Source organism: Dipodomys merriami, unplaced genomic scaffold (assembly GCF_024711535.1).
Source record: "Dipodomys merriami isolate MVZ:Mamm:240054 unplaced genomic scaffold, mDipMer1.0.p SCAF_78, whole genome shotgun sequence".
Lineage (NCBI taxonomy): Eukaryota > Metazoa > Chordata > Mammalia > Rodentia > Heteromyidae > Dipodomys > Dipodomys merriami.
Genome location: NW_027206379.1, coordinates 20,019 through 35,125, shown reverse-complemented (window position 1 = coordinate 35,125; position 15,107 = coordinate 20,019). Strand labels below are relative to the sequence as shown.

At 50.0% G+C, this 15,107-nt stretch overlaps 1 protein-coding gene across 1 annotated transcript; it reads right to left on the bottom strand.

Annotated features, from left to right (window-relative positions):
* Positions 1-2,532: 2,532 nt before the first annotated feature.
* Positions 2,533-9,178, bottom strand: LOC138818755 (ADP-ribosylation factor-like protein 2). Its single transcript, XM_070009843.1, has 6 exons — positions 9,027-9,178; positions 8,578-8,709; positions 4,851-4,961; positions 4,600-4,762; positions 3,651-3,731; positions 2,533-2,974 (listed from the first exon to the last, which is right to left on the bottom strand). Exons 2-6 carry the CDS (start codon positions 8,640-8,642, stop codon positions 2,840-2,842), a joined length of 555 nt encoding a protein of 184 aa, XP_069865944.1. The 5' UTR covers positions 8,643-8,709; positions 9,027-9,178; the 3' UTR covers positions 2,533-2,839.
* Positions 9,179-15,107: the final 5,929 nt, after the last annotated feature.

The following is a 15,107-nucleotide window of genomic DNA, read 5'->3' as shown; positions in this document are numbered from 1 at the left end:
CAAACCAAGGGCCTCATGCATGCAAGGCAAGCACTCTACCACTGAGCCACTTTCCCAGCCCTAAAAGCCAAGTAGATCACTTTTTTTTTTTTGGTTAGTCATGGGGCTTGAACTGTGGGCCTGGGCTCTGGGCTCTTCAACCCAAGGTGACCGCTCTACTGCTTGAGCCACAGCACCACTTCTCCCTGAGACTTTTTATCTCTAGTTAGACACCAGAAAACGTGGCGTTGTGGCTCAAGTGGTAGAGCACTAGCCTTAAGCTGAAGTGCTCAGGGACAGTGCCCATGCCCTGAGTTCAAGCCCTATGACTGACCAAAAAAAAAGGCAAGCAAACTGGTCATAATGGCACATTCCTGATATTCTAGCTGTAGCAGGAAGCTTAAATAGGAGGATTACAGTTAGTCCAGGTGGCCTGTACAGAAAGTGAGACCCTGTCTCAAAAGTAGCCAGTGCAAAAAAGGCAGGAGATATGGCTCCAGCGGGAGATCACATGCTAGCAACATTCAAATCTCAGTACCACTAAAAAGCCTTAAAAAGCCAAAGTGGGAAAGACAGGCATCAATACCATGCTATCATCACTGAAAGGCAAGGGCCGGGTTATGAACTGCTTGTAAAATAGCCCAAGCAGGAAAGTCTGTGAGACTCTTATCTCCAATAAACCACTCAGAAAACCAGAAGTGGTGTTGTGGCTCAAGTGGTAGAGTGCTAGCCTTGAGCTGAAGAGATGAAGGACAGCGCCCAGACCCAGAGTTTGAGCCCCACAACGGACCCCCCCCAAAAAAAAAGGAATCAATTGTTGTGGAAGTGAGCATCTACATTGGAAGAGCTGTTGTCAGTCCCACTTAGCCATGGTCTGATTCTGGTTGGAATGAAAACAGCTGGAGGAAGGGCTATTATGCCTTGGATGCTGGCTTTTTGCTGGTTAAATGGAGATAAGCGTCTCATGGATTTTCCCGCCCAGGCTGGTTTTGAACCATGATCCTCAGCCTCCTGAATAACTAGGATTTCAGTATAAGCCACCACTGTCCTGCATTGAAGCATGAGTCTTTAGATATTTTTGTCTGTTTTGGGGCTTGAACTCAGGACCTGGGTACTCTACCACTTTGAGCCACAGTGCCACTTCCAGTTTTCAGATCTCAGGCTTTTCAGATCTCAGGTTCCTGAGTAGTAGGATTACAAGTGTGAGCCACTACTGCCTGACCTCCCACTCCCCTACCCCCCACTCCCCCCCCCCCCAGTCCTGCAGCTTAAACTCAAGGGTCCTGAGCTTCTTTTGCTCAAGGCTAGTGCTCTATCTTTCCACAGTGCTACTTCTGGCTTTTACTCTTTATGTGGTACTGAGGAATCGAACCCAGGGCTTCATGAATGCTAAGCAAGCACCCTACCACTAAGCCACCTTCCCAGCCCCTGCCCAATTTTTTTTTTTTTTTAACCAGTTTTGCAAGGGGAGGGATGTGATTTTTGGACAGGTAGACAGACACCAGTTGGTTTTTTTTTTTTTTGTAGGTCATGGGGTTTGAACTCTGGTCCTGGGCACTGTCCCTCAGCATGTTACCACTTGAGCCACAGCACCACATCTGGTTTTCTGGTGGTTTATTGGAGATTAGAGTCTCGTGAATTTTCTTGCCTGGGCTGGCTTTGAGCCGCAATCCTCAGATCTCAGCCTCCTGAGTAGCTAAGTCGCTAGGATTACAGGCGTGAGCCACCAGCATCGAGCTAACGGGGCCCAAGTCTTACTCAAATCTTCTTAGCTTTTGAATTTGAACAGCGAAAAACAGCACAAGATGGTCAGGCCCATGCTTCCATGGAAGGCCCGGGGAGGGCGTGTGCTGGGCTCAGATTCCAGCTTTCCCTTAGCTGGGGGGGATGCCCATGCTGGACCGTCCTCTGTGGGGAGCACTTACCACAGAACCCCGCTTTGCAGAGCCAGCAATTGGGCAGGGTGGGCCTGCTTGAGTGCTTTGTAGCTTGATGTAGCCACCTTCCCCCCTTCCCTCCCTTTGCATGCTCCTCCCCAAGGGGTCCCAACTTCAATAGGCTTTCTGCCCATGATCCATCCAATACCCATGATCATGGGGACCCCTCCTGAGGGCCACTGCCCTGTGGACCATCTTCCTCTCCTCTACCCAGAAGCTATCATTCTACTCCTTCATTCCCAACCTTTTTTTTTTTTTTTTCTCTTCAGCATTGGGGTTTGAACTCAGGACCTTGCCTTTGGAAGGCAGGTGTTCGTAACACTGAGTTATGCCTCAGCCTGTTTTTGCTGGTTATTTTTGATAGGGTCTAGTTTCTTGCATGGGCATGACCCCTATATGTTCACCTTAGCACGTGTAATAGGTATGTCACTGGGCCCTGTGGAAAGGTCTTGTGAAATTTTCTTCTAGGCTGGCCTCCAACTGCAACCCTCCCAATCTCAGACTCCCAAGTGGCCAGGATTACAGGTGTGAGGCCCCTCTCAGCTTGAAGTCACTTCTCTCTGGGAAACCTGCCTGGACTGTTACAGATGGTATCTCACAAACAGCGCAGGCCAGGAACTGGAGAAGGAGTGCTTTATTCTTACCACTGAGCAAGGTATGTGGCCCAGGGCCTCTGTAGCAGCAGGCAGCCCCTCCCGGCCCAGCCCTGTCCTCTTGGCACCACAGCTGCAGCCTTCATCACGGGCTGGAGCGACAGGAGCTGGGATGATAGCCTGGGCAGTGCTCTGCCTGGGAGAGCGGCAGTGGGCATGGGTAGCAGCAGCAGGTCACTGGGTGGGGAGTGTTAGTCTAGCTGGCCTATTCAGCTCCCCCCCACCCCCAAGGTGGTGTCTGGACTTGGAGCCGGGGACATCCATGGTGACTCAGTCGGCGGTGAAGATGCGACTGGAGATGTCGTCCAGGAGCCAGTCGATGCCGGGCAGCAGGTCCTCCCCAGAGAAGGCGCTGCAGCTCTGGACGCGCCAGTGGTGTGTACGGATGGAGGCAAGGTCCAGAGCCTGGGGACAGAGAGGAAAGGTGGAGCCACAGTGCACAGCCCTAGCCCTGTGGGGTGAGGCGCATCGCCCGTGGGGCACCGGGGTTCTCTGTGGTCCTTGATGTAAAAGCCACACGGACTCCTGGTGCCAACGACTGGGCTTGCAGTTTTACCAAGAAGGAAACCAAAGCTCAGAGAAGCCAATTACTGGCCACGTCACATGGCTAGTAAGTGGCAGAACTAGGATCCTAACCCCGCTCTTTCTCTCTGTGGCGCTTGAGAACTAGAATAGCAGTTAAAATGCAGGCTTGAGCTAGACAGGCTTGGATTTAAATCCTGGCTTGTCTACCTCCTGGCTGTGTGGTACCGGGAAAGTCATCTACTCTCTCTCATTGTGTTGCGCCATCTAGAACATGAGAGTGGTTGTGAGAATGAAATGGACTCGGGTCTGTGCAGAATTAGCCTGACAGGAAGCACTCCCTGCAGACTGATTGTCCGTATCCTGTGGATCAATCTGTCTGTAGCTCTGCTTCCCCAGGCTATAGGGCGCCATTACAGACCTCATTAATGACCCAATGTCCAGTGCTCTGAACAGGTCCTGCCACACATAGGGGACTAATAAATGCTTTTATAATAATTATCAAGTAGATCTTGGTTCATGCCCCTTTTTCTAGGCAAGCCTGCCTCCAAGGACTCACCTCCTGAATGGCATTAGAGGACAGTGCTCCTGGCAGGTCCTGCTTATTGGCAAAGATGAGAAGGGTTGCTCCGGCTAGGCGCTGGGAGAGAAAAAGTGGAGAGGAGGGTGAGTGCTCAGAGGCCAGCCTGACCCCTTTTCTACTGGCCTAGAGGATCTGGGGTCAAACATCAGTCTCCATGATCAGGGCAAGGTCTGGGTGGCAGAGCAGAGTGAAAAGAGTGACTGGCCTGTCTGATCCCACTTCGGCTACATGTGGACTCAGGGTCCAGCTGAGCACCACCCAGTGGTACCTCTCTCCTCCATGTCTCAGTTTCCTCATCCATAATCAGGGAGAAGATGCTAAACAAGATGTCTGACCTGAGTGCGAGTGGCTCACACCTGTAATCCTACCTATCCAGGAGGCTGAGATCTGAGGATCGAGGTGTGAAGCCAGCCCTGGCAGGAAAGTCCATGAGACTCTTTTTTTTTTTTTTTGGTACGGTCGTGGGCCTGAACTCTGGGCCTGGGCGCTGTCCCTCAGTTCTTCAGCTCAAGGCTAGCGCTCTACCACTTGAGCCACAGCGCCACTTCTGGCTTTTTTCTTTTTGCTTATGTGGTGCTGAGGAATCGAACCCAGGGCCTCATGCAAGCGCTCTACCACTGAGCCACCTTCCCAGCCCCCATGAGACTCTTATCTCCAGTTAACCACCAAAAAGCCAGAAGTGGCTGAAAGTGGTAGAGCACTACTAGCCTTGAGTAAAAGAGCTCAGGGACAGAGCCTAGGCTCTGAGTTCCAAGCCTCATGACCACCACCACCAACAAAAACTAATCTTGACCCTATGTTATTTGGAGCACAGATGCCTGTGGGACTCATCTGTGAGCACAGAAGCAACTTCATTCATGCAGCAAGTCTTAGCTGAACACCTATTATGTGCCGGGTCCCAGCCCCCACTGGCAGGCCTGCGCACCTCCTCTACGAGAAGGCTCTGGAGCTCCCGCTGGCAGTCCTGCATGCGCTGGCGGTCGGCGCTGTCCACCACCCAGATGAGGCCATCTGTGCTCTCAAAGTAGTTCCGCCAGTACGAGCGCAGGGACTTCTGGCCGCCCACATCCCAGATGTTCAGCTTGAAGCTGGGCAGGAAAGAGCCAGCAGAAAATCAGCCCCCTCCGGCCCCTGCCTGCCCCGACCTGGCTAGTGCAGGGCAGGGCCCCAGCTCACCCTCGGTGCTCCAGGGTCTTGATGTTGAAGCCCAGGGTCGGGGAGATGGTGTCCACGTCTTCCCCGTTGAACTTCTTGAGGATGGTGGTTTTTCCGGCATTGTCCAGGCCGCTGGGGCATTTGGTTAAGGAGAAGTCCCTCTGCCCAGCCAGTGGCAATGCCAACACAGCGTCCCTTCCTTAGGGGCTAATCATTTCCCATCATATATATATAAAGTTGAGTTGGAGTCAGACACTAGTGGCTCACACCTATAATCCTAGCTACTCAAGAGGCTGAGATCTGAGGGTCATGGTTTGAAGCCAGCCAGGTCAGACAAACCCAAGAGAATCTTATTCCCAGTAAACCAGCAAAAAGCTGAAAGTGGTGCTATAGCTCAAGTGGTATAGCAACAGGCTTGAGTGAACAAGCAAAGAGTGAAAAGCTCTCCGTTCAAGCCCCTGAGTCCAAGCTGAGCACATGCCTGACCCCTAATTGGGTAACATGGAAACAGCAAAATAATCATTTCTATCATCTCTGATGAACAAAAGCAACTTAATTCATGTAGCAACTATTAGTTGAACACCTATTAAGAGCCAGGCCCTCTTAGGGTATTAGAGGACAAAGTTCTCATCCTTATGAAGTTTACACTCTCATGGGAGCTTGTGATAGACTACAAACCTAAGGGCTTGGTAGAGTGGCTTAAGCCTGAAATCCTACCTATTTGAGAGACACACATGGGAAATGGAGGGTTTAAGGCCAGCTGGGAAGGAAAAAAAAAAGTTTAAGAGATTCCATTTCAACCAATGGCTAAGTGAGAAGGAGCATACCCAGTGACTTGGTAGAAGCACAAATAGCATCACAGTCTAGGCTAGCCTGAGCAGAAAGCAAGACCCTATCATCAATGCAAAATCATCAATGCAAAAAGGGCTAGCTGAGGGACTCAAGTGGTAGAGGGCCTGCTTAGACATTACGAAGCCCCAAATTCAAATTCCAGGAGGACAAAATAACAACAATAATGTACTACAGATCCTGGCGAGAGTGACCAATGCAGGGCATGGTCCAAGAGGAGTCCAAGAGGAGCTGCTTTAGGCTCAGGCACCAGGGATGCTGGGTGAAGTCTCTTGAGTGTCTGAAATACCCAAGGCCAGCCTGTTGAAGGACTAAGGGAAGAACAAACATCAGAGAATGGCAGCTGCGTTTGTGTTTCTGGAATGTTTCACATCCTTTTCTGTAAAGAGCAAATCTCTAGAGAAAAGAGAACCACCTCCTCTCCTTCCAACACTTGAGCTCCTGCAGCCTGACTGGATATTAGAAGGAGGGCAGGTCCTGTGCTCAGGCCCTCTTCCTGTTTACTGGTCTGGTTAGGAACTTGAGAGATGGGGGCAAGAAAAGTGCTGCTCCTGAGGCTCAATCTTAGGCCTAAAGTTGCCCTAATCCTGGTCTCTCTAATGCCAGTATTATCTATGTGTTCTCCATGGATCAAGAACAGGTGACAAACTCCTGTTGCTCCTCTTCCCTCTCCCCCATTCAGTGATGAACAACTTGCCTTCTACAGCACACTTCCTCAAACACTCCTTACACTCACCTGGGTCAAACTTTGTATCTTCCTGCTTTTTCTTTCCTTTTAGTAGTGCTGTGATGGAACCCAGGGCCTTACAGGTTAGAGCTCCAGCTCTCGCTCTCTCCTCTTTCCCTTTCCCCACCCCTCTCTCGCCAGTATGAGGACTTGAAACCAGGGCTGAGGGCCAGGGCACTCTCCATTAGCTTTTTTGGTTCAAGGCTGGGCTGACGCTCTTCCACTTGAACCACAGCGCTACCTGAGATTAATAGTCTTAGGAATGGGTCTACCTGGGCTTGCTTTCAAACCATAATTTGAGGATCTCAGCCTCCTGAGTAGCTAGGATTACAGGTGTGAGTTGTTGGCTCCCAGTTCCTGCTTTCTTAAACCTACTCCCAGCTGGGAGAGGGGGAAACCACTGCATATCATCAGAATGTGTCCCCAGTGGCTTCCAGGGCCTGTTCTTGCCACAGTGGTCCCCAAAGACTTCATGCTGCATTTCAGGGGCCTGGCGGCCCTCACTGCTTATCTTCTGCTCCCCTGTAGCACCTGCATCCTCATTTCACGTGTTTGGACACCTGTGCGCACCACTTTCTAGGTGAGCTCCTGCACCTGTGATCAAACACCACCCTACCTCTGCTGCACAGGTCCAGCAGCACATGTGACATCCTAAGGATAGCTCAGATGCCTCACCTGGCCAAACAGAGGTCAGGGCTACCATCTTCCCAGGAGCTGTTCCTCCCCATCTCAGCACAGTGGATGGCGCGTGTGCATCTATACGCATGTGCACCCATACTGGTGCTTGAACTAAGAACATCACCTTGACTTGGCTTTTTTTGCTCTATCACTTGAACCACATCTCCACTTGCAGCTTTTTTGCTTGTTAACTGGAGATGAGTTTCACACATTTGTCTGCCTAGGCCGCCTCTGAACAGGGATCTTCAGATCTCAGCCTTCTGCGTAGCTAGAATTACAAGCATGAGGCACCAAGGCACGGCTCCTTGTGCTTCAGACTGTTCTGGCCAGAACCCTGGTATCAGGCTTGGTTTCAGTTCATCTCATTCTCAATCTAGTTGCTATTCCTGCTGGCCTGCCTATCACCATGTCTTCCATGATCTTGCCTTCTGGCCTGGGCCTGGTCTCAGCTCGTGGCTTCTCCTCTAAACTTCTCAAAAAAGCCAAGAACCAGAAGTCCTTATAAGATGGTTCCAGTCACTGAGTCTCTTCTGTAACCACACTGCCTTCTTTGATGTCCCCATGAACCTGACAGGAATGCATTTGCCTTTCTTTGCCTTGGATAGTTTTCCTCCAGATACATATGCTTCAATCTTTGCCCCCCCTCATGTCTTTACCCAACTGTCATTTAGTGTGGCATTATTATTATTTTAATGCGTTGGTACTGGGGCTTGAATGCAGGGCTTCATGCTCTTAGCTTTTTTGTTCAAGGCTGGTGCTCTACCACTTGAGCCACACCTGGCTTTTTTTTTGGCTAGTTCATTGGAGGTAAGAGTCTCTTGGATTTGTCTGCCTGAGCTGGCTTCCGACCTCCATCCTCGGATCTCGGCCTCCTGAGTAGTGAGGATTACAGGCGTGAGCCACCGGCGCCCGGGTCGATTGCTTGGCACACCGCAGGGCAACGCCCCGCAGGCGTCGGCTAACGCACCACCCCGAGGGTCCTGGGGCCTGCAAGCCCTTAGGGGCGCAGGCACGACCGACTGCCCAGCAGGGGACCCGAGGCTGGATCCACACCGCCGCCCTGACCCCAGCCGGGGCCCGCGCGCCGCCCGGGCGCCGACCTCGGGGTCGGGGCCGGCACCCTGGCCCAGGGAGAGGAGGTCAGAGCACCGGAGGACCAGAACCCACGCTCGGGCCGGAGTGACAGAGGGTGACGTCGGAGTCACCTCCGGGCCCTATTCCACCCAGCACCCGGGACGCTCCGCCCCGCAGGGCGCCTCCAGGCCCACACCTTTGGCGTTTGGAGGCGAGTCCCCCCTCCGTCCCCGCGAGGTGGTACGGCCCGCGGCGGCCCCGGCCGGGAGGATTGGTAGGGCCGCGTGCGTGACGCACAATGGGCAGTTGGTCTGGACCCGGCGGTCGCGCTCCCGCGCCCGGCAGGGGGCGCCTGGCACCGCCCACCCGGCAGGCCTCCCCGCCCCCCTGCCCTCGCGGCTCCGGCTTCCGGAAGGATACAGCATGAGCAGTCGCAGCTCCCGCTCTTTCTGCTTCATCTTCTTCAGAATGGTCAGAAGCCCCATGGTCCCGTAACCCCCTCCCGGCTGCCGTTTCTTCTAGTCCCGGGACTCCGTTCTCAGTTCCTATTGGCTATCACACCCGTGGACAGCACAGTCTATTGGTCGGCCCCGTGTTTGGTCCCGCCCTTTCCTCCACGTGACTCGGAAGCCTCCCTTTGGAGCCGCAGCCATGGTCCCCCTAGTGGTCACCGGGACTGCTGCGCCCACCCCGGCGTTAACCCTTTGCCTCCCAGGGCGAAATCCTCATTCCTTCCAGCCTGGGACCGTCGGACTTGGCGGGAACGGGAGCTTGAAGCTCCAGAACCGTTATCTTGGTTAGGTGGGGAGTACCTACAAAGGGTTTAACTCTGGAAACAGAACTGGGGGCACAGGGTGCCGGCTGCTCACCTGGCAGCAGTAGAAGGCCCGGAGACGGGGGGCCCAGCCCCGCTCCGCGGGGGCCTCAGCATCCTCCTGAATCTGCAGTGACGCAGATGGGCCTCCCCGGTCCCCGGCTCAGTCCAGGGCGGTCGTGCCCCCTAGAGGCCGTTTCCAAGGGTGCGTGCGTGCTTGCGTATGCGTGTGCGCGTGCGCGTGCGCGCGCTCCGTGTCTTTTCCCTTGACAGGATAGTCAATGTCCTTTAGAGGACTGGGAAGTCCTGCAATGCGGGGGAACGCCAAGAATTGACCCACCCGCTAGGCTCCTGCAATCCTAGCTACCCGGGAGGCTGAGATCAGGGTCGTGGTTCGAAGCCAGCCTGGGGAGGAAAATCTATGAGACGACGAAAAACCCGGAAGTGCAGCTGTGGCTTGAGTGGAAGAGCGCTAGCTAGGCGCTGTGGGTTCGAGCCCCAGCTGTCTGTGTCCGTGTTGTCTGTATTAAGTAAATAAGCACATTTCTATTCCTTTTTCTTTTTTCCTTTTGGAGTACTAGGGTTTCAGCTCAGGACTTTACATTTGCTGGATAGGCTCTGTACTAATTAGGCCACACCTACCAGCCCATTTTGCTTTTAGGTTATTTTTCAGATAGGGTCTCAGACCTGGATCCTCCGGCCTAGGTTGGATAACTGATACTCAACCATATCTGGCTTTCGTTGAGATAGAAGTGTCACTAACTTTTTGCCCCAGCTGCCCTGGAATCACATCCGCATGATCTCCCTCCACCTCTGGGGTAGTTGGGATTATATGCACGAGCCAGCAAGCCTGGTCCCATTTTAGTTTTTTTTTTTTTATTATTTATTTATTTATTTTTGGTCGAGGGGCTTGGGCGCTGTCCCTGCGCTCTTCAGGTCAAGGCTAGCGCTCTACCGTTCGAGCCAGAACGCCACTACCAGTTTTCTAGTGGTTTATTGGAGATAAGATTTTCACAGACTTTCCTGCCTGAGCTGGCTTTTAACTGCCATCCTCTGATCTCAGCTTCCTGAGTAGCTAGGATTATAGGAGTGAGCCACCGGCGCCCGGCCCATAAAAGAACAATAACTGGAAGAATGCCCACTAAAAAAGTTTTTTAAAAAATGGAAAAATAGCCGGGCGCTGGTGGCTCACGCCTGTAATCCTAGCTACTCAGGAGGCTGAGATCTGAGGATCGCGGTTCAAAGCCAGCCCGGGCAGGAGAGACCGTGAGACTCCTATCTCCAATAAACCACCAGAAAACCGGAAGTGGCGCTGTAGCTCAAGTGGTAGAGCGCTCGCCTTGAGCTGAAGAGCTGAGGGACAGCGCCCAGGCCCAGAGTTCAAGCCCCACGACCGACAAAAAAAAAAAAAAAAAAAAAAAAAAGGAAAAATAAAATAAAAAAAAAAATGGAGGCTGGGAAGGTGGCTCAGTGGTAGAGTGTTTGCCTTGCATGCATGAGGCCCTGGGTTCCATTCTTCAGCACCAAATAAGCAGAAAAAGCTGGAAGTGGCGCTGTGGCTCAAGTGGTAGAGGGCTCACCTTGAGCTGAAGAGCTGAGGGACAGTGCCCAGGCCCAGAGTTCAGGCCCACAACCGACAAAAAAAAAAATAAATAATAATAATAATAATGGAATAAAGTCCTTAAGTGGATTGTGAAGGTAATGTTCCTCCAGTAGGTTGAATGACATGAATTACCTGAATTTGGCCATTCTGATTATAAAGATATCAGTTTCATAGGGTTCAAATTAATAGTATTAATAAAAGTTGGATTAACAAAACAAAGCATAGCTACTTTTATTTTTTATTTTTTTATTGTGAAAAAACTGTACAGTGGGGTTACAATTACATGGGCAAGATAATGAGTACATTTCTTATCAAGCATTGTAGCCTCCTCCTTTGTTTCCCCTTCCCATCCGCATAGCTACTTTTATAAAGGTAGTGTTTGGTGAAACGTTTGGTTCAGTATCTATATGGATGAATATACTTCCCAATGTGGAACACTCACAAAGTTTAAAAATCACTGAAATTCAAATGTTAATTCTGGGGAGCAAGCTTGGAGTGGAGGGGACTTGAAATTATTATCTTAAGTACTTCTGGATTGTTTTACCTGTCACTAGCCTTGAATTACTTGTATAAATATTAGGCATAGGCCAGGTGCAGGTAGTTCACTCCTGTAATCCTAGCTATTCCTAGCTATTCAATTACAGGCATGAAGCCAGCCAGAACAGAAAAGTATGTGAGGTTCTTAACTTTAGTTAACTAGTAGAAGTGGAGGTGTAGCTCAAGTAGTAGAGTGTGAGGCTTGGGTGGCAAAAGCTAAGCAAGATCTTGAGGCCCTGAGTTCAAGCCCCAGTACTGGCACAAAATAAATACATGAATAAATACATATGAGGCTATATAAATAAATACATCAAGGTTAATTATATAACTAAAGGCTAAATAAATGCAGGCTAAATACATAAATAAGTAAATGTGGGATTCTCATGGTAGGTTTCAGTCTAAAAAGGAAGAAGTCAGAAAGTGACTATGAGTAATTGCCTGAAGCTAGAAATCAGGAGTGAAGAGGCTTTTTAAAAAGTTATTTATTTTGCATGTACTGTTATCTTCCGTGTACAGAAGAGTTTGAATTCAAGTCAGTTTAAGGATGTATCTTGATCAATGTCACATAGAGGGGATTTTAAAGAGGAGGGTGAGATCTATTTCAGAATGTGTTTCCTTGTGCCTCATAGAGAAGAGAGCTCTTAAATAAAACTCCTGAGAAATACCTTCAAAAGAATATATAGAAAGCTGTAGTTATATATAACTGTAGATATATATATAAATATAATTTTTCCCACAAGAAAGATCATGAAATTAAAATACCCAAATCCTGACAGCTGTGAAACCTACTTTTGAAAAGAAGACTCCTTTAGGCTAAATGGATTTAACTTGAGAATTGAGTTCTATATGCCTTGCAAAAAGCGGTATTTGCCCAGTATAAACAACTTAGCAATATAATTTTAATTTTGCTGGGGGCAGTGGCATGCACCTGTATAGTCCAATATTTGAGAGGGTGAGGCAGGAAAAAAAAATATCTGTAGTAGCTTTTTTTTGGGGGGGGGAGTGGCAGCGCCAGTCCTGGGGCTGAATTCAGGGCCAGGGCACTGTTCCTGAGCTGCTTTTTGCTCAAGGCTAGCACTCTACCACTTGAGCCACAGCACCATTTCCAGCTTTTTCTGTTTACGTGGAATTGAACCCGGGGCTTCATGCATGCTAGGCAAGTACTCTACTACTAAGCCACATTCCCAGCCTGTAGCAGTAGGGGTGTGTGTGTGTGTGTGTGTGTGTGTGTGTGTGTGTGTGTGTGTGTGTGTGTGTGTGTGTGTGTGTGTGTGTGTGTGTGTGTGTGTGTGTGTGTGTGTGTGTGTGTGTGTGTGTGTGTGTGTGTGTGTGTGTGTGTGTGTGTGTGTGTGTGTGTGTGTGTGTACTAGGGTTACTAGGGTTTTTTTTTCTCTGTGTGTGTGTGTGTGTGTGTACTAGGGTTACTAGGGTTTGAACTCTGGCTTCAAAGTTGCTAAGCTCGTGCTTTACCACTTGAGCTACATCTCCAGCAAGGCTAGGGGGCTTTTGACTACCAGTTAGGGACCAACCTGGCAACACAATGAGACCTTTCAAAATATAAATAAAAAAGGTACAACATTTCAATCAGCTGTTTTATGTACCCCTTTATAAAAATAAGGAATAATAGCTGGGCGCCGGTGGTTTACACATGTAATCCTAGCTACTCAGGAGGCTGACATCTGAGAATCATGGTTCAAAGCCAGCCCCAGCAAGAAAGTCCATGAGACTTTATCTCCAGTAAACCACCGGAAAACTGGAAATGGCACTGTGGCTCAAGTGGTAGAGTGCTAGGCTTAAGCTGAAGAGCTGAGGGACAATGCCCAGGCCCAGAGTTCAAGACCCACAACTGACTAATAAATAAATCATAATAACAAAACTTTAAATTTTGGAATCAAAAAATTAAACTAAAAGATAAAACATTTCTTAAGTTATACTTACTAATCACTAAATATCAGCAACAATTTACCCAAGCATTTTACTTATCTACATTTTATTTTTAAGCTTACCAAATAAGTTATCTATTTGATTCTTTTGTTTGTTCTTTTGGTGATACTGAGGTTTGAACTCAGCTCCTTTTGCTCACTAGGCTGGCACTGTACCACTAAGTTACAACTTCACCTCTATTGAATTCAAATTATTTTTATTTATTTATTTATTTATTTATTTTGGGTCCGGTCGTGGGGCCTGAGCTCTGGGCCTGGGCGCTGTCTCTCAGCTCTTCAGCTCAAGGCTAGCGCTCTACCACTTGAGCCACAGCGCCACTTGCGGCTTTTTTCTTTTTGCTTATGTGGTGCTGAGGAATCGAACTCAGGGCCTCAGGCATGCAAGGCAAGTGCTCTACCACTGAGCCACCTTCCCAGACCTGAATTCAAATTATTGTACTCAGGTTGTTTAAAAGAAAGTTACAGAATCTGGGTACTTGGTGGCTCAGGCCCATAATCCTAGCTACTCAAGGTTCCATCCAGAGGATCAAGGTTCAAAGTAAGCCCTAGGAAGAAAAGTTTGTGAGACTTCATCTCCAAAACAACCAGCAAAAATTGGGGCTGGAGGCATAGCTCAAGTCGTAGAGTTCCAGCTAAGCAATAGACTTGACAAGTACAAGGCCCTGTGTTTAAACCCCAGAACTGGCAGATAAATACTAAGTAAACAAGTTACAGGGGCTGGACATAGCTATTCCAGTGGTACAATGCCCCTTGCCAGGACCTGGCACCACCACAATAAAGTTATAATTTTGATGGGAAGGGCTGGGAAGGTGGCTCAGTGGTAGAGCGCTTGCCTTGCATGCATGAGGCCCTGGGTTCGATTCCTCAGCACCACATAAGCAAAAAGAAAAAAGCTGGAAGTGGTGCTGTGGCTCAAGTGGTAGAGCGCTAGCCTTGAGCTGAAGAGCTGAGGGATAGCACCCAGGCCCAGAGTTCAGGCCCCACAACCAGAGCCCCCCCCCAAAAAATAATAATTTTGATGGGAAGAGAACACATATTTAATTCTCCGTGCACACATCAATGATGCAAGTTGTGTGCTTTGAACTGTGTGCCCAGGACAGGGGCCTCAGCCAGCACTTGGTGGCAGCATACCCAAGTGGAGCTTTTGTCCTACTGATGAGCAAAGAAATGGAAAGTCTAGTAGGCAACTCCAATGTTGAAATGGCAACTGCAGATAAACCCCAGTCCTTGCTGTAGGACTCCCTCATGCTCAGGGGGGCTCCAGTACCCCAGGACAGTCCCCTGCCCCAGGGCTGCTCACTCACCCTCAGTGGGTATGGGCAACCCACAGACCCCAGCCTGGCACCTCCAAGGGTGTCCGGTGTTGAAACCTCTATAGGTCTTTGCCCAGGTGTCTCACCTGGCGTGGGTGACAGAAGGCATCCTGTCCAACTTCCCCATGACAGAAGGAGCTGTCACTCACTCTCTTCCAGCCACAGAGGTCAAGTGACACCCCCAGGCCCGCCCAAAACCTTAGGAGTAAGGAAAGATGATATTAATTGCTTGGAGCAGCCACACCTGTGTCCACCTCACTGGGTACTGGGCTGGGAATGTGGCTTCATGGTAGAGTGCTCGCCTAGCATGCATGAAGTCCTGGGTTTGGTTCCTCAGTACCACATACACAGAAAAAGCCAGAAGTGGTGCTATGGCTCAAGTAGTAGAGCGCTAGCCTTGAGCAAAAGCAGCTCAGGGACAGTGCCCAGGCTCTAAGTTCAAGCAAAAAAAGAGCTCAAGACCCATGCCAAATGCTTCTGCTCCCTCTTGGCCCTGACCCTGTCCCCAGCATTTCCCATAGCCTCTGCTGGCCCATCTGGCTGCAGCAGCTCCTTGAAATGTGTTTGCTCCCTCCCTCCTTTCCCCCAAGGCACTAGAACCCTTGTATCTTCTGTCAGACATTATCCAACAGCCCAGGGGCCTCTAGGCCTAGGAGGGTCATTGCTTCTCCCAGGAAATCTCCTGCACTTCCTGCTGTAGTAACCCCTCCTGGATAACCCCTCCTCTGCCCACACCAGTA